The sequence below is a fragment of the Lynx rufus genome, unplaced genomic scaffold (genome assembly GCF_022079265.1).
Source record: "Lynx rufus isolate CCGP_SWC_20201006 ecotype Redwood Valley unplaced genomic scaffold, mLynRuf1.p SCAF_5, whole genome shotgun sequence".
NCBI lineage: Eukaryota > Metazoa > Chordata > Mammalia > Carnivora > Felidae > Lynx > Lynx rufus.
The window spans coordinates 98,631,964-98,650,617 of record NW_025814867.1 but is presented as its reverse complement, the minus strand read 5'-3'; the positions used below and the strand labels follow the sequence as shown (position 1 = coordinate 98,650,617).

General features: G+C 38.0%; 1 protein-coding gene across 1 annotated transcript in view; it reads left to right on the top strand.

Moving 5' to 3' along the window:
- The window catches only part of GRAMD1C (GRAM domain containing 1C), a 101,419-nt gene extending 83,407 nt beyond the window's left edge, over positions 1-18,012 (top strand). The window contains exons 11-18 of the mRNA XM_047099880.1: positions 3,466-3,584; positions 5,162-5,304; positions 6,096-6,199; positions 7,757-7,933; positions 9,260-9,317; positions 11,268-11,378; positions 11,605-11,710; positions 17,806-18,012. Of these exons, the coding sequence (XP_046955836.1) occupies positions 3,466-3,584; positions 5,162-5,304; positions 6,096-6,199; positions 7,757-7,933; positions 9,260-9,317; positions 11,268-11,378; positions 11,605-11,710; positions 17,806-17,886 (899 nt within the window). The 3' untranslated portion in view covers positions 17,887-18,012. The remainder of the gene's footprint in view (positions 1-3,465; positions 3,585-5,161; positions 5,305-6,095; positions 6,200-7,756; positions 7,934-9,259; positions 9,318-11,267; positions 11,379-11,604; positions 11,711-17,805) is intronic.
- The last annotated feature ends 642 nt before the right edge of the window (positions 18,013-18,654 follow it).

Sequence of the window (18,654 nt, the reverse complement as noted above, 5' to 3'; positions counted from 1 at the left end):
CTGTGAGTTCGAGCCCCGCGTCAGGCTCTGGGCTGATGGCTCGGAGCCTGGAGCCTGTTTCCGATTCTGTGTCTCCCTCTCTCTCTGCCCCTCCCCCGTTCATGCTCTGTCTCTGTCTGTCCCAAAAATAAAAAATAAATCTCTATTCCTCCTTCTCCCAACTGCTAATGACCACCATTCTACTTTCTGTCTTTACGAATTTGACTACTTTAGGTACCTCAAATCAGTGGAATCATACAATATTTGTCCCTTTGTGTCTGGCTTATTTCACTTAGCGTGTCTTCAGGGTTTATCCTTGTAGCATGTGTCAGAATTTCATTCCTTTTTAAGGCTGGATATCATTCCATTCTATGTATATACATATTTTGTGTATCCATTCATATCCATTGATGGAGTTTTGAGTTGTTTCTACTTTTTAGTTATTGTGAGTAATACTGCTGTGAACACTGATATACAAATATCTGTTTGAGTCCCTGTTTTCAATTCCTTTGGGTGTATATGTAGAAGTGGACTTACTGGATCCTTAGGTAACTCTATGGTTGCTTTTTGAGGAATGGCCATACTGTTTTCCATAATGGCTACATCATTTTACATTCCCCCCAGAATGGCTGCATCATTTTACATTCTCCCCAGCAATGCATAAAGGTTCCAATTTCTCCATATCCTTGCCAGCACTTGTTATTTTCAGTCTTTGTGATAACAGCCATCCTAATGGAATGAAGATTTGCCAATTTTAAAACTTTATTACATCAAAGGATTCATAAAGGATTCTGCAGATCCTGCTTTTTATTACTTTAATTCAGTATATCAAGTGGCTGATGTGTCCTTTGTACATTGTTGTATTTTAAAAATAATTTCATCCCTGATTTTTTATATCATGATGAGCTTTACTTAGGTATTGGGGGGCTTGACTAGTCCAAAATGTTGTTAATTATATGATGTTCTGGTACATGATTCAGTAGGATTGTTGGTACCATTGGTTACAATACAAGTGGAAGACATACTTTTACCCTTGTTAATAGTTTTTTTGTTGAGTAGTGTGCAATTTTATAGTAGAATCCAATGATACCTTAAAATTATGTTGCTAATTAACAATGGATTATTTGTATAATTTTTTTGAAACAGACTGACATAGGACCAAAATAATTGCTTGAAAAGTATTTTAGAATAAATTTTGTATCTTCTTTCATGGACAATTAAATAAATTATTTTTTACAGCAAATTCTGTATGGTAGGGATGCCTGGCTGGCTCAGTTGGAAGAGCATGCAACTTTTGATCTCGGGGTCATGAGTTCAAGCTCCATGTTGGGTGTAGAGATTATTAAAAATAACTAAATAACTATATATATATATATAATTCTGTAGGGTAGATTCTATAGTTTGTGATACTGCCTTTTTAGTTTAGTTGTAAGATTTTTTTCCACATACTCAAAATGCAGCTTCAGGGTCCCTCAAAAAATCTCAAGGCCTAGCTATATGAAAGAAGTTGAGTAAAATTGTCTATATCACAAAGCTTTGCTTCATTTTTTGGTGATGGTTGATAGATTAGATAAGTCTTCTGTATTTTAAGATGTTGACAAATAGCAGTCAAGTATACTAATTGCCTAAGTCCATTTGTGTGAACAGCATTAGGTGATTTAGTCAGATCTTTGCAAAAGAGTTCACGATGCCATTACCTATACCTACGTAGTCTTTGCCTTGTTAAACGACCTGTGCTATGTTCTAAAAATATATTTCTCTTCAAAGTTATTTTTACTCACTGTGTAGTTATTAGGAAAATAAGAAGAATTATATATTTATATATATTATTTCATTTTTAAAAATGTTTATTTATTTTTGAGAGAGAGAGATAGCGTGTGAGTCGGGGAGGGGCAGACTGAGAAGGAGACACAGAATCTGAATCAGGCTCCAGGCTTCTGAGCTGTCAGCACAGAGCCCGACGCCGGGCTTGAACTCATGAACCATGAGATCATGACCTGAGCCGAAGTTGGCCACCCCTGAACTGAGCCACCCAGACGCCCCTAAGAGAGAATTTTTAACAGATCTTGCCATTAATACAGAGATTATCCTATAGCTTTCTCAACTTGGAAAAGGTTATGTCATTACACTTCATAGCCCCCTTCTTGATTAAAGATTTTGACAGATAAGCCATTAACATTACATGATTTCTCATTACATGATTTTTCCACAAGTTGGGATCAAGGTCTTATTGTTGCATAATGGCAAATGTCTTTCAAGGTTTTGTCCTCAATGATGGGAACGTTAAAGTGTTGTTCTGTTTGTGTTTAATAAGGTTGGTGCTAATATTTCTCTTCACAGGTACTGGGGACTTTAAAATGAAGCCTACAGATGAAACAACTTTTAATTTTCTTTTCTAAAGAAAAGAAAGAAAGTGTGTTAATAGACAACAATTTAGAAGTAAATGGATCAAAGATGGGGAATATGTCACATACAAGAAGAGGGCCTTACATTTAATTTTACTATTCTTTAATGTTAAAATGATAACACTGTCAAAAGGATATTAGGACTGGTCAAAAATAAAAATTTAAATAATTAAAAACTACTTCTTTCCATTAATCATTGGGGAAATGCAAATCAAAACCACAGTGAAATACCCCACACACCTATCAGAATGGCTGGAATCAAAAACACAAGGAATAACAAGTGTTGTTGAAGATGTGGAGAAAAAGGAACCCTCGTGCACTGTTGGTGGGAGTGCAAACTGGCACAGCCACTATGTAAAACAGTATGGAGGTTCCTCAAAAAATTAAAAATAGAATTACCATTGATTCAGTAATTCCACTACTGGATTTTTACCCAAAGAAAATGAAAACATCAATTCAAAAAGATATATGCACCCCCGTGTTTATTGCAGCATTATTTACAATAGCAAAGATCTGGAAGCAGCCAAGGTGTCCATCAACAGATGAATGGATAAAGAAGAGGTGATGATGGTGTTGGTGTGTCTGTGTGTGTGTATGTATACGTACGTGTGTGTGTGTGTGTGTGTGTGTGTGTAATGGAATATTGCCCAGCCATAAAAAAAGGAATGGGATTTTGCCCTTTCCAACAACATGGATGAACCTGGAAAGTATTAATGCAAAGTGAAATAAGACAGAGAAAGGCAAATACCATATGATCTCACTCATATGTGGAATTTAAGAAAACAAAAGAGAAAACAAAAAGACAAATAAAACCCCAGACTCAAATACAGAGAACAAGCTGGTGGTAACTGGAGGGGAGGTGTTTGGGGGGATGGGTGAAATAGGTGAAGGGGATTAAGAGTACATTTACCATGATGAGCACTGGGTAAAGTATAGAACTGTTAAGTCATTTTTTTGTACACCTGAAACTAATACAACACTGTATGTTAATTATACTTAAAAAAAAGCCCTACCTCTGATTCCATTTCAAGTCATACTCTTCAGAGTTTTAGAACCAACTCTTTACGTTTGCTGTGATTAGATGTAGTGTCCACCCCTTGGAAAATAGAACCTGGAGGTGATCAACTAAGAACCATGACCTACACTATAATCCTTAATAATCCACTTACTGGAAAGTGCACCACTGCCACTGAAAAGCAGGTATGTTTCCTCCATCAGTATTCCAAAAGAATCATATATGTGGGAAGAGAGAAACCTGTCATTGTCCCCAGTTAACAAGACAATTTTAAGAAATAAATGGCAAAACAAAAGGGAGGAGAAACTATTACAGATTAAAAAAGACTGAAGAGGCATATCAACCAAATCAACCAACCCTAATTCAAACAAACCAACTAAAAATATATTTAGGAGATTTAAGGAATTACTAATTTTTTACATATATTAATGGTATTGTAGCTGTATTTTAAAGAAAAGAATATCTTTTAAAGAGACACACTGAAGAAATAAAGAGATACACTGGAATATTTATGAATAAAATTATTCTGATATCTGGGGTATCCTTTAAAAGTAATCTAGCCAGGGAGAGCATGGTGGTAGAGGGAGGGAATGTGGGGATGGGGTACAGATGAAGCAGGACTGGGCAAGAGTTAACGTAGTTGAAGCTGGCTGTTGAGTTTATGAGGGTTCATTATACCTCATTTCTACTCGTGTGTATGTTTTAACTTTTCCATAATAAATGGTTTAATAAAGAACACTACTGGAATCCAATATACGGGATCATGCCAAGAGTTATAGCCAAATAACTAGAGGGGTGCTGTGATGTATGGGAAGAGATGATAAGATATTCAGTGCTCTACTCTGGCCAGTGTGGCACTGTCTTTATAGTAGAGTTTGTGTTTGACCAATTTATGTTGAGGTATAGTGTATCTGCTCTGCAAATAGTTAGAAAATATCTTAACATCTGAACTAGTTATGCTATTACGGTTTTTGTCCAGTGTTTAAAAGGACTTATTTAAGAAGAGTTTGGTATTTTGACCTTGGAGAATCTTTGATAATGTTACAGGATAGGTTGAAAGGGTATGGTTAAAATGAGGAAGGTTTGACCAGTAACCACTCCAAATCCTGTTAAGGTAGGCAGTGTTTTCTTTGGTTGTCCCCTTTCTTCATTGAAAAAAAATTTTTTTTAACATTTTTATTTATTTTTGAGAGATAGAGACAGAGCATGAGAGGGGGAGGGGCAGAGAGAGAGGTAGACACAGAATCCAAAGAATGCTCCAGGATTTAAGCTGTTGGCAAAGAGCCTGATGTGGGGCTCGAACCCAAGAACCACGAGATCATGACCTGAGCCAAAGTCGGACACCTAACTGAGCCACCCAGGTGCCCCAAGCTTCCTTCACTTTTTTGGTGAAGGGTGATTGTTAAATTTTTATGAATTTTGGGGTGGGTCTTTGCTTCATCCAGTTTGAATTTTAAATTGTTCCCCTATCAGGAACATTTAAAAATTTTTATAAACTAATGACACACATAAGAGACTCTCCTCCTCATACCTAAAAGAAGGAAAAAATAATGGTACAATGAAATGACAGGCAACAAATACTCTTTCTGCAGGTCCCATCTTCTCAATTCATAGATTGCATAGCCAACACGAAGGCTCTTCTGGGTTTGTATATAGGCTTCTCATGTCTTTTGTAATTTTAGTGTATGTGTTCTAAATTGGCAAGGAATTTGATATATTAAACTTGAACATGCAAAAAAAATGTTTAATCTTATTTTGACAGACACTGTATAAAGAAAGTCGGGAAGCACAATTTTATTTGGTAGATTCAGAAGTACTGACACATGATGTTCCCTACCATGATTACTTCTATACCCTGAACAGATACCATATCATCCGATCCTCAAAACAGAAATGCCGGCTGAGGTGAGCTATCGTAAATGAATATCGTAAATGAAATATTAGTCAGGATAGGTGAGATTTTATTCTGGAACATGTCAATCCTAAAATCTTAGCAGTAGCCTTAGACAACCAAGCTTTATTTCTTGCTCAAATTATATGACCACCAGTGGTCAGCAGAGGGGTGGAGCTCCTTACTCAAGGCCACAAACTGATGAACACTTTGACATTCTGTAGCTGCACCATCCAGAATATGTGTTGTTTCAGTTGCTACAGGAAAAGAGAGTTCTAGAACTGTGTTCACCGTCCAGTGGCCAAAACTAGTCACAGGACCCTGTTTTATGTCAAGGCAGCTGTGAGTTCTTGAGGAGCACATGGTGAGCACATTGCTGCAATGGAAATAAGAAATGTTGGTGTATTAAAGATAGTGATGTGCCACCATGTGCTTTGCCTGGTCTTAGTTAATGTAGTTACTTTTACCTAATTTATGACCACTAGAGATTTTTTTATACAAGGCATTTAGAAAACTTAGAATTTATTTTGAGCCTTTATTGCCGTTTAAGTAAAGAAAATTCAGGGCTAGAGAAAGGAAAAAATAAAATGCCAAGTACTTAGAAGGAAAATTTCATGAAATTATTAGCAGCATATAGTAATTTTCTAAAAAGTTGTCATCAGTGCATAAATTTTCTTTCATAGTCTTAATGACTTTGAGTCCTTTGGCTTTCCAGTGGACATATCTTACATTTAGATTATAAATACAACTATAATAGAACTAAATTCTATCCTTTAAATAAACTTTTTTCTCCGTATTTTATTAGAGTTTCTACAGATGTGAAGTACAGAAAACAACCATGGGCCATTATCAAATCTCTAATTGAAAAGAATTCCTGGAGTTCATTGGAGGACTATTTCAGACAGCTTGGTTTGTAAATTTCTTAGTTTATCTATTTTTGTAAAGATATTAACAAAACAGATTGATAACCTCATTTGGATTCACAGCAGATGAAGTTGAATTGACTCCCACTGAAGTGATCCTAACTACCTGACTTGGAATTTGGAAACTTTAATTTTCATTGGTCTAACAAACATTCATATTATGCTTATTATATGCCTGACATGTTCTGCATGCTTTATAAATATCAACCTATTACAATACTGTGCAGTAGGTACTATTATTTTTTTTTCCATTTTACTAAAGAATAAATATTGAAACAGAGAGAGAGGTTAAGTGACTTGTCCAAGATCACACAGTGAGGAGCTGTCACTCCCTGCAAGGAGCCAAGAAGGCTGACTGTAGTGAGAAACTGCATAACTTACCACAAATATGCACTTGGTGTTCCTTGGTGGCCCCACCTCTACCCCGCAATCCTTATCAATGCAGCTTCCTTGGGTTTATGCAGGCCCACTTAGCAATGGTAACACGTACGTGTATGGATTTGGTGGAGGTAGGGACTAGACTGGGGAAGTGATATAGTTCTGTTTGGATATTCCTTAAAATAAAACATGAGAAAAAAATATATATATACATAAACATAATTAATTCTGGTTAAAGAAAAGCTGGGGTCAGTCAGCTCAGGGTAAAGTAAGGCTTGATTATCTAGTTTGTTGGTTATTTTTCTTGCTCTTCTCTCTTGGCTATTCATTATTAAACTCCTAATCAGGAGCAAAGAAAATGTTATTCAAAAGTTAGTTTGGCCACTGGATAATGAGCTTCTAATGAAAAATCTGGTGAAGGAAAGGTCAAAAAAAAAAAAAAAAGACAAAAATGAGGTTTTTAGGTTGTTTGCAGATTTTTCTTACCAGTACTCACTTTTTGCAAACCCTCATTTATAAACTAGAACTATTATATGCTCCTCCTTCCTTTGATATTGACAATCAAGTACCACAGTCTTTCTTGGAAATCTTTCTAATGATCCAGTGTAAGTGGGTAGCCTGTTGTTTCCATAACTGAAATCATTATGTTAATATTTAATATAGCACATGGTGAATTTGCTCTGATGATTCCATCATTTATTAATACAGTTCATTCTTCCTAGAATAGTGAAGCCTCATTATAGGATCACTTTATCCTCCAAAACTTTTTATTAATAGTAAGGTTTGAATCTAGGCCACAAGAGCCTAAGTAATAGTTAAAGAAAGTTACCAAGGCTTTAAAAAAACAAACTGAAGGGGCGCCGGGGTGGCTCAGTCAGTTAAGTGTCCGACTTTGGCTCAGGTTGTGATCTCATGGTTCATGATCTCATGATTTGTGGGTTTGAGCCCCACATCAGGCTCAGAGCCTGGAGCCTGCTTTGGATTCTGTGTCTCCCTCTCTCTCTGTTCTTCCCCTGCTCACTCTCTCTGTGTCTCTCAAAATAAATAAAACAATTAAAAAAAATTAAAAACAAAACTGAAAACAAAGCAATCCCCTCCCTACCCTCACATCTTATAGTCAAGAAGGTTTCTCTGCTGTCTAAAGATTTTTTTTTTTCCTTCTTAGAATCAAACTTATTAGCGGAAGAATCTGTGTTAAATCAGTCCGTTGAAGATGCTGGAAAACTTAGTGGCTTACGAAGGAGAAGGCGAACATTCAACCGAACAGCAGAAACAGTTCCTAAACTTTCTTCTCAGCGCTCTTCTGGAGATGTGGGCTTGGATGCCAAAGGGGATATTTCAGGTAGCTATTATGTAGTAAACAGATGGAAGATTTTAATTTACTTATATGAAGCAGAATACATCTCTTGTTTATAGGACACATCAGAAAGGAGGTTTCCCTTTTTCCTCTCCTTTTCTTTTTTTTTTTTTTTTTTTTTCAACGTTTATTTATTTTTGGGACCGAGAGAGACAGAGCATGAACGGGGGAGGGGCAGAGAGAGAGGGAGACACAGAATCAGAAACAGGCTCCAGGCTCCGAGCCATCAGCCCAGAGCCTGACGCGGGGCTCGAACTCACGGACCGCGAGATCGTGACCTGGCTGAAGTCGGGCGCTTAACCGACTGCGCCACCCAGGCGCCCCTCCTCTCCTTTTCTGATAATGTTTATCAAACTCGGACTTCCTTCAGTATAACTAATGTGTACGTGTAAAGAAGCAGTTGCAAAATGGCAGGCAAATGGCCAATAGAGGTGTTTTATTTGGCCCACATGATATTTTAAAAGGTGGGAGTTTTTATGTAAAAACTCACATCTGACAGCTCTGGACCCAAATCTCTTCACAGCAACAGTTGCTGGAGCTTAGTAGAAGCTGTGCCATTAGAGCATGTGCTCCCAAGTCACCAGTCCCCACCACTGTCCCTGGCTGCTGGCTGCTTCATTCTGTTAACTTCCTACCTAGCATTTACAGACATTTGACTTCTAACCCTTGAAAGTACTAAACTGATGATATGCTTTCAGTCCTTCTGTACCTGTCAGGTCCAACCCAGCAAATTGCAGAGATGGAATTTGACTCTTACTATCCCCATTCTCAAATTTGAAGACATCTTGCCTCTACTCTTACTCCCTTTCTCTTAGAACTATAAAACTGTCATCCTCATTCTACATTATCAAATCCTCTTCTGAGGCTTATATCTTAGTGTGAATGTTTATTTACTATTTAAATTTAAGCTCTTTAGTTTTGGAATTTAAAAGTTTGGGCAACAGAGAACAGGTGAGGGTGATTAAAAAAATTAAGGAGGGAAGCATTGTATATAAACCCAGTTCAAATATTATTTGCAGAGATGGAACTTCACTAGAGATCATACATGATGTATTGAATTGCTTGTTTATTTAGAGTAAATTAATTGTAATGTAGGCCAAACATAGGTTTTCTTTTCATACATTAGTTTCACATTAGTCAGGATATTAGAAATCAAAAAAAGGGTGCTGGGAATTCATCCTATATCAAGTTGTTTTTACAATTCATGTACAAAATTTCTTCTCCTTTTTTTTTCAAATGAAGTTAAATTTTAACCAGTGTTAATCACAATCCTGTTCTAATGTAAGTTTTTTGTGTGTTTGTGATCTGCAGGAAAGAAAAAGGAAATGGAAATCTGTAATACTGCCCTTATTGTGGTGATGAGTATTTTGTAAGTATTCGTTTTGCATGCTTATTTTGCTTGTGCCTTCACTTATCTTTTAATGGTTTCCAAAAAGATTTGAATGCATTTGTATGTTACTGTGTAGAAATTGCCACTATTTGAGGCGCCTGGGTAGCTCAGTCGATTAAATATTCCACTTCAGCTCAGGTCATGATCTCGCAGTTGGTGAGTTCAAGCCCTGCGTGGGGCTCTGTGCTGACAGCTTAGAGCCTGAGTCCGGCTTCGGATTCTGTGTCTTCCTCTCTCCCTGCCCCTCCCCTGTTCATGCTCTGTCTCTTATATACTTCAGTCTGACAGTTTTTGATGTATGATTTTCAGGAGAATTATTAAATCTGAGGGAACACCCCAAGTACACATTCAATAAATGTTTTGTTTTTCAAAAATTAATCTGATTTATTTCTACCATCATAGGTTTTTACTGGAAGTTCCATAGATTTAAAGAGAATATTTATATATGCAGGCTGGTGAAATGCCAATAGTGCTATTTTGCTCTATCTGATTAGACCAATGATCCTTACCCTCTAGGATCACTTATGAAAATGCAGATTTCTAGGCCTCAGTGCCAGAGATTGGGTCAGAAGGTCTCGAGCAGTGAGCAAGAACCTCAGAGTATTCTATAGGAATCTACTTAGGCAGACATATTTCGACTACTATTATCTACATGGATGTAGTTTAATATCGAGGTAGTCCATTAGATTTAATTGAATTGGTTCTGACTGGGTGATACACTCTTGGTGAATATACTTTGGAATGAAGTTCTTATATCCTCTGTTTTTTCTAATTATAACTTTCGGAACATACAAATGTTTGATATACCTTTGAGCTTTACGAAAGACTTTCATATTCTGTTTAAGTCGGTTTGCTCTAATAATTTTGAATATTAAATATTAGCAGTGATCTTTTGTATTACTATGTAGAAAATTTATAGTCAGAGGTTGAAATGTTGATCTATATGCCATTTCAGTGCCACAATAATTTCATAGATTTGGTTTTCTTGTTTCTCCTTAGTTTTCATTTTTTTAAACAATCTTCTTTTGGCAGGTAAAGATGAATTCTATGTATTTTTAAGGGAAGTCAATATTTTAACAGAATAGGAAAGATATGATGCCACCTATATATTTGTATATATGTGTAATAAGAAATACTTCCATTCAGTTGAAAGGCTGCTGTGAGAACCAGTACAGTAAATCCATTTAGCATGTAAGATTTTATATATGATGCAATTCACGCATATTTGGGATTTGATACTTCCTTTGTCTAAGTTGAACTAGAAGAAATTTTTGCTGAATAGTAATTCCAAAAATTTGTTTTGGCTTTCACAGGGAATAAGGTGTATGACTGTCTACATAAGATCAAGTCCATATTGATCTTCATTTCCTTTTTGAAGTGCAGCATAATGGGGGTATAATTGCTTAAGTTGAAAGCACCCAAAAATAGATCTCTCAAGGTTACCTGGTAGATTTCTAAGCTGGTGGTCGCACATCAGCACTGGCTGGGATTCCTTGCAGAGAGAAGAGATGTCAGGGACAATCCCAACCTGCCATTTTGAGGACTTTTTGTCACTCTAGTTACCTTCTAACTTTTTCCTCACCATCCGCTTTTTAACTAATTACCTCATACCATAAAATAGAGATAACTGATTTAAACAATAACAATAATTGGAAACTGGTCTGGACAACGTACATTTAAAAAAAATTTTTTTTTAATGTTTATTTATTTTTGAGACAGAGAGAGACAGAGCATGAACGGGGGAGGGTCAGAGAGAGAGGGAGACACAGAATCCGATCAGCGGTCAGCACAGAGCCCGACGCGGGGCTCGAACTCACGGACTGGACAACGTACATTTTTAAAGGTTTTACGTGTCTGTTCTTCACATGGCAATGCTTTAGGTCTGGATAAGAGTGGATTAACCAGGTACAATTAATTTGCTCTGCCTAGTTTGCTGTTGCTAGTTCTGTTGAATGTGACGCTGTTTCTGAAGCTGTCAAGGATAGAATCTGCTGCTCAGTCCCTTTACCGTCTCCACCTCCAAGAAGAGAAATCTCTGCAGTAAGTCTTTTTTTCCCCCCAACCTGTTATTATTTCAGTAATTCTCTAGCTGCAGAAAACTGAATTCCAGTTTGGAGATTTTGGTTTGCTAACTATACTTTAGTCATAAGGTTTTTTTAATTTAATTTTTTGCTTTGTTTGCAAATTCATAGGACACTGATGATTTCTAGAAATGACAAGATTAGAAGCTATTCCCCTTATTTTTAAGATGGTATTTTTTTTTCAGTTTAGCCTCTGGTATGCTGTCAAGAGCAGAAAGTATTGAGAAGAACAAAGACCAGGCCCATCGTTTAAAAGGAGTGCTCCGAGACTCTATCGTGATGCTTGAACAGGTAGGCAACTCTGTGTTACCACACTACATAGTACTTTCATACCAGCATGAAGCAGTTACTCTTCTGGTTGTGTGAGAACATTTACCATACCATTATTTGAAGAAACCCCCCTCCTAGAGACAACTATCCTTGCCAGTTTCTATATTATGCATTTTATATGTATAGTCAGTTGCATTTTTTTTTCAAAATGGGAGCATACTGTACACACCATTGCATACCCTCATTTTACAATTATTTACAATAATTGTAAATTTTACAATTTACAATATATTTTGAAGATGTTTCCATATCAGCATGTACATTTGACTCTTGAATAATGCCAAGGTTAGGGGTGCCGAGCACTGCACAGTCGAAAATCACATATAATTTTGACTCCCCCAAAACTTAACTACTAATAGCCTACTGTTGACCAGAAGCCTTACTGATAACAGAGTCGATTAACACATATTTTTATTTTATTAAAAAAAAATTTTTTTTTAATGTTTATTTAGTTTTGAGAGAGAGACATCATGATCAAGGGAGGAGGGGCAGAGAGAGAAGGAGACACAGAATCTGAAGCAGGGTCCAGTCCAGGCTCCCAGCCATCAGCACAGAGCCTAACGCAGGGCTCAAACCCACAAACTGTGAGATCATGACCTGAGCTGAAGTCGGATGCTTAACTGACTGAGCCACCCAGGCGCCCCTCGATTAACACATATTTTATATGTTACATGTATTATGTGCTGTATTCTAACAATGAAGTAAGCTAGAGAAAAGAAAATGTTATTAAGAAGATCATAAGGAAGAGAAAACACATTTACAGTACTGTCCTGTAAAAAATCCACATGTGAGTGGACCCTCGCAGTTCAAACCTGTGTTGTTCAAAGGTCAACTGTATACATCCACCTCATTCTTTTTATTGATACTTCTATATAAAAATTTATGCTTAATATTAACTTTTTGTAGAAGTACACTGTGTACACTGTTGATTATTTTGTTTTTATCTATTCACCATATATCTTGGAGATGCTTCCATATTAGCATAAAAGCAGCTCCTATTAACAAGTGCATAGAATTCAACTGTATAAGTGTACCATAATTACTTATTTTACCAGCCCTCCATTAAAGAATAAACATTTAGGTTGTTCTGATGTGTTGCTATAAACATTTATCTCTTTAAAAAATTTTTTTTTAATGTTTTATTTATTTTTGAGAGACAGAGACAGAGAGACAGAGAGACAGAGAGACAGAGCATGAGCAGGGGAGGGGCAGAGTGAGAGAGAGAGAGAGAGAGAGAGAGAGAGAGAGAGAGAGAGAGAGAAAGAGAGAAAATCTGAAGCAGGCCCCAGGCTCTGAGCTGTCAGCACAGAGCCCGACGCGGGGCTCAAATTCACGGGCTGTGAGATCATGACCTGAACCAAAGTTGGACGCTTAACCAACTGAGCCACCCAGGTGCTCCTGAAGATTTATTTCTTGAGGACAGTATCATCAATATGTGATGCTCAGTTCCATGAGTCAAAACTTAGGATTCCCTTTGAAAAATAAGATTACTGTTTCCGTCATAATATAGTACATGTGTACTTTTCAAGCTTAAAAAAGAGAATGGTAGAAGAGTAGAAAACTTATAGTTCTAAGCATTCAGACATAGTCACTATTAATATTTTGTTTCCTTCTATCCTTTTTTTCTGTGCATTGGTTTTTAGAAGATTCATTTTTTTCTCAGGATGCCATATGGGGCATTAAAGTTGCCCCAACTTACAGGTGCTTCAACTAGGCATTTGTCACATGCGTGGTATCTACAGCTCTTGGTGCCATTCCCCTCCCACTCTCAGTGGGAATAGGTCATATTTGCACTTTCCTCCTCAGCCTCCTGTTTCCCTGACTCTCAACTGATGACTCTGCCTCAAAGAGAAAAGAGAGTTTTCCTCTCCTTCCGTAACCAGACCTACAGACCCTCCAATTGCTGCACTCTGTCCTCTTGTCCACAGCTGTCAGAGCATCGCTCTGCCTGTGAGGAGAGTCCCAGCATGTGCTAGTGGGAGACCCTGTTCGTCCATCACCCTCAGGCTTCCCATTTCAGTCTCCCTCATTCGACTGGATCTTTCCCATCTGCACATAGTCCCTGCTCTAGTCTCTTCTACATCAAAGCACCCACGCCATCCACATCCTTCTCTCTCTGCTCCCTTTCACAGTCGGGCTCTTTCCCAGTTGCCTGTGGTGGCTGCCACTACTTTATCCTTCATAACCTGTTCACTTTTTTAAGGTTTCATTGTCACCAAAGTCACTCCTTCACATGGTTAACTTGTTCTACCAGGCTCGCTCAGAAAAAAAGCAGTCCCACTATATACTTTCCCAAATACAACAATCTTTAACTCTTTTAGTTTCTTTTGGTGTGTACCTCCATATTTATAAACAACAAGCATGTACTGATACTTCTTGGTTTTTCAGTTTTAGACATGATCATTTGACCCATTATGGAAGACAAACGTTTTGTTTTGTTTTCTTTCACCTCTTCCTGCCTCCATTTCTGATCCCCCATGCTCCCAAAGAAGTTATAATCTTGGTATGATCAGCATCCAGTGTTTATTTTGACAAAGTTTGCTATTCTGAGCTGAGCGATGGAATAAACCAGGACTACTTTTTCTTTTCTGTGCTTTTTCTTATTCCTGAAATTGTCTTACTACTGTTGGTTAATTAACCATTATTTATAAGTATGTCATCTCCTAAAGCTCTGTTTGTTTGTAAGTCTCCTCTCATAACCTTCATTCCCCTTGGGTATTCTGTGGGTGGAGCCTCCTGGCTGGCTCCAGTCAGGCCCAGGGGCCCTCTCTGCAGGGACACAGCCACCATCCTGGGGCTTCCTGTTGAACACCCCCTCTGTTTCCCATATCCAGAATGTTTTCTGCTTTCCTGGTTTACTCCCTCCTTCTAATGGAGAATATTGTCTAGTAGCATCCTGAGAAAGAGAGCATGGAGGTAAATATTTTAAGACTTAATCTGTGTGCAAGTTTTTTACTCCATCCTTTCCCTTGATTAATAGTTTGGCTGGGAAGAGAACTCTAGCTTGGAAACAATGTTTCTTCAGAGTTTTTAAGACATTGCCCCATTGTTTCTCTGCTTCTAGTGTTGCTATTGAAAATTCTGAAGCTATTACCATTCCTCATCCTTTAATCTGGAAACTCATGCCCTTTAGTTCTAGGAAATACTGAATTATACGGTTGATGATCTCCTCTCCTCCACTCTCTTTTCTGACTTTCTGAGGCTCCTGTAATTGAGATGTCTACCTTCTTTTGGACAGGCTGTCTAATCTTACTTTTTCTTTTCAGCTTCCATCTTTGCCTTTTTGTTCTGCTTCCTCAGAGTTCCTCAACTTAATCTTCACTAAATTGCCCCTTTTTCAATTTTTGCTAACAAGTTTTTGATTCCAAAGACCTACTACTTCTCTGAATTTTTTTTATGGCATTATGATCTTTTTAAATGACTATAGTATCTTCATCTCTCTGATCATATTACTGATGGCTAAAAACTTTTTCCCTTCTTCTTGCATACTTATTTTCCATCAAGATCCTTTCCTGTTTTGATTTCTGTCCTTAAAGTTAGGAGATTTCGTTACATGTCTGTAGTCCTTGGTTGTCTGCTTGTGTGGATCAGAAGTTGTTAAGCTTGTAATGTAGGTTGGGCTGGTGTCTCTTGAACTTCTCTGTAGATCTGGCTGGGCTGTTGGTTGAGAAACCCTGATATCACTATCTTTGGGTCTTTCCTCTTAGATTGGTCAGTTTCTACAAAGAAGTGTCTTCCAGTCTCCACCCAAAGGATTAAGGGCTGGCTGCTGGCATTTTAGGAGGAGAGCCAAAGTAGAGGGATGGAGGAGGGCAGGGCAGAGGAAGATGGTCTCACCACTCTTTTATACAATCCCCATTTTGGGGATTGTACCACTGTCCTAAATGGTGTCTTATTGTCCCTGGGTCAACCAGAGATCCTCTCCAGATAATAAAATTGTAGACCTCTCCCAGGTAGTAGAAGAGCACAAATGCCATTCAGTCATTACATTAGTCCCTTCCTCTATATTCCCACTTTCAGAGATTCCTGTCAATTCCTGAGGCTTTTGAGGATCCTTCAGGGTAGATTTGGTTGGTTCTCAGCTTTCTCTGCAGTTCACTTAGGAGTTCACTTTTTCTGGTCTCCTAAGTCATCCATCTGCTTTCTTGTTTCCAAAGTTTTGCCTTTTCTGTTCTCCCTGTCCTTGTGGATATATGCCTTTAAAGAGTCCCTTTATTGTGCTTTTAGTGGGTTTCAGGAGGGAGTAAAATTGGATGCCTGTGTTGAAGCCAGTATTCGCTCTTCAGGTCACTCCTGCCTTATTTTCTTCCCCATATCTTCCACTGATATTGCTCCGGCTAAAGTCCCCAGTGAGCTCTGGCTGTTAAAATTAATATAGCTGTTTTCAGTTTTCACCTTACAGTGTAAGCATTTGACAGAGCTGACTACTCTTTTCATGAAATGTATCTAATCTGGCCTTCTTTAAAACTATAAAAAAAATCCAGCTTTATTGTGATATAATTGACATACTATAAAATTCGCCTTTTAAAGAATTCTTAATATATTCACAAAGTTATACAACCATCACCACTAATTCCAGAGCATTTTTATCACCCCCAAAAGAAACCCTATATCCATTAGCAGCCTCTCACCATGCTTCATTCTCTCAGCTTCTAGTCACTAATCTGCTTTTTATTTCTATAGGTTTGCCCACGCTGGACGTTTCATATAAATGGAATCATATACTATATGGTCTTTTGTGACTGGCTTTTTTTACTTAGCATAAAGTAAAATGACTTTTTGCTGGTTAAAACTATCTCCTCGACTTGACCTCTTCCTGGTCCAGTGCTCCAGACTTTCTGCGTTAGATTCTCTTCCCTTCTCCTCTCCTTCCCTTCAAGTGGCCTCATCCACTCCCCTAGGTTGTGCCATGTGTGCCTTTGACTCCCAGATCCATTTCCCTTACCCTAACCTCTTCCCTGAGCTCCAGACTCATGCGGTCACTTGCTGACTTGGCATCTTCTCCTGGGTACTGACAGGCCACCACAAATTGATCATGACCAAAGCAGACTTCAGTTTTCATCCTGAGCTACGTAGGCCTGATTCTCCTCTAGTTGACGTAATTTCAGAAAATGACACTATGATCCTCCAGTCAGAAATTTAGTGCATTGTGTGAGCATATATGTATAGATGTGATGGTACGTTTTAGTCCTGTATCCCTCACTAGTCTGTCAGCTCTAGGACAGCAGGGACGGCGCCTATTTGGTTCACCATTGTATATGCAGTGCTTAGTACAAACCCAGCATGTGAGAGGTAAGCAATTAACATTTACTGAATGAACCAAGGAATGAATACAAAGAAGAATAATTCTTGCTCTCAAGTTGCCTATAACTTTATTAGAAAAATCAGATACATTGTTAAAGACTATAAAAAAATACAAAATTGGGGCACCTGGGTGGCTCAGTCAGTTAAGCAATCGACTCTTGGTTTTGGCTCAAGTTGTGATTGCAGGGTCATGGAATCGCACTCCCCCCCCCCCCCCATCGGAACAGAGCCTGCTTGAGATTCTCTCTCCACCCTCTCTCCCTCAGTGCGGTCTCTCAAAATTAAAAAAAAAAGTACACAGTTAAGTGTTAAGTACATAGTAATGCTTTGGGAGTTTAAAGGCAGGATGACTAGGGAAGGTGACACAGAGACGGTGGTGATGGGTAAGTTTTAGATGGGTGAATACAAGCGTGAAGGAAATAGCAAGCAAAGGCCTGGAGGTGGCACTTGAGTCGTTCAGGGGACAGTGGCAAGACCGCTGCCACTTGAGAAACCATTTAAGGAAACAACCTACTGGGAGGCAGAATGTGCAACAGGACAGTGCGGGGAGAAGAGCAGGGTACAGTGGACAGAAAGAGCTCCTGAGGAGGCGTACTGACACACACCCGAAGCAGCTGGCTGTTGTATAAATTCAGTCTTTTATCTGGGCATCAGTAGAAACAAAACTATATCGAATATATAAATGTAAACTTTTGGCATAAAAATAAGCAGGTGAAACTTAATCTTATTTTGAAAATTAATTTTGTTTGCAGTTAAAGAGCTCACTTGTTATGCTTCAGAGAACTTTTGATCTACTAAATAAAAACAAGACTGGCATGACTGTCAAAAGCTAGTGATCTCAAGGCCTGAAACTGTAGAGATACTTGGAACTAAAAGAAAACGTCTTAAAGAAAACCAGAGGATGAAGGATTTTAATTGTCACAGGAACATTTCCATATTTTCTCATTATTGGTACTTTTAATATGAACAATCTTTTTAATAACATTAATGTGATGACTAGTCTCTGATGGCCTTAATGATCCATTCTTTCACTTCTTATACGTAATTCTAAGCAGTGGATTTCTCCAGTGGAATTATTCTCCAGTGGATATTTCAGGTGAAATATGTTGTGGACTTGAATTTCTACAATACAAAAAGAAAATGAGACACTCCAAACTGAGTAGTATGGCCTTGTTTTTACAGTGAGATTTGAAGTTTGATGCTTTATCTGTTAGCACAGAATCAGTACGTGTTCGACAGGCTGCTTTCCCAGTTGAGATACACTGAAGATGCTAAAGAAAATTTAAGAATAAACCTCTGTATCATTATGAATTGTGAAGGACCAGGTTTCAGGCATGTATTATAACATTTCTAAGTTTGTGTACTGTAAATATTACAGTGTCTTCATTTTTTCTTTAGCATGGGAATTCAGTAGTCAGGTTCTGAATCTACAACTTGGTAATTATTACCTGAAAGGTTCTTCAGCCGTTGTATCTTTTTGAAGATAGATGTTTCAGGAGATATGAGAGGTGAGATTATCTTGCCTTGATACTTCATGTATCAAATGGTGGAAGAGTAAATTCTGGAAAAGGAGACATGTAGGGTACCAACACTCAAAATGA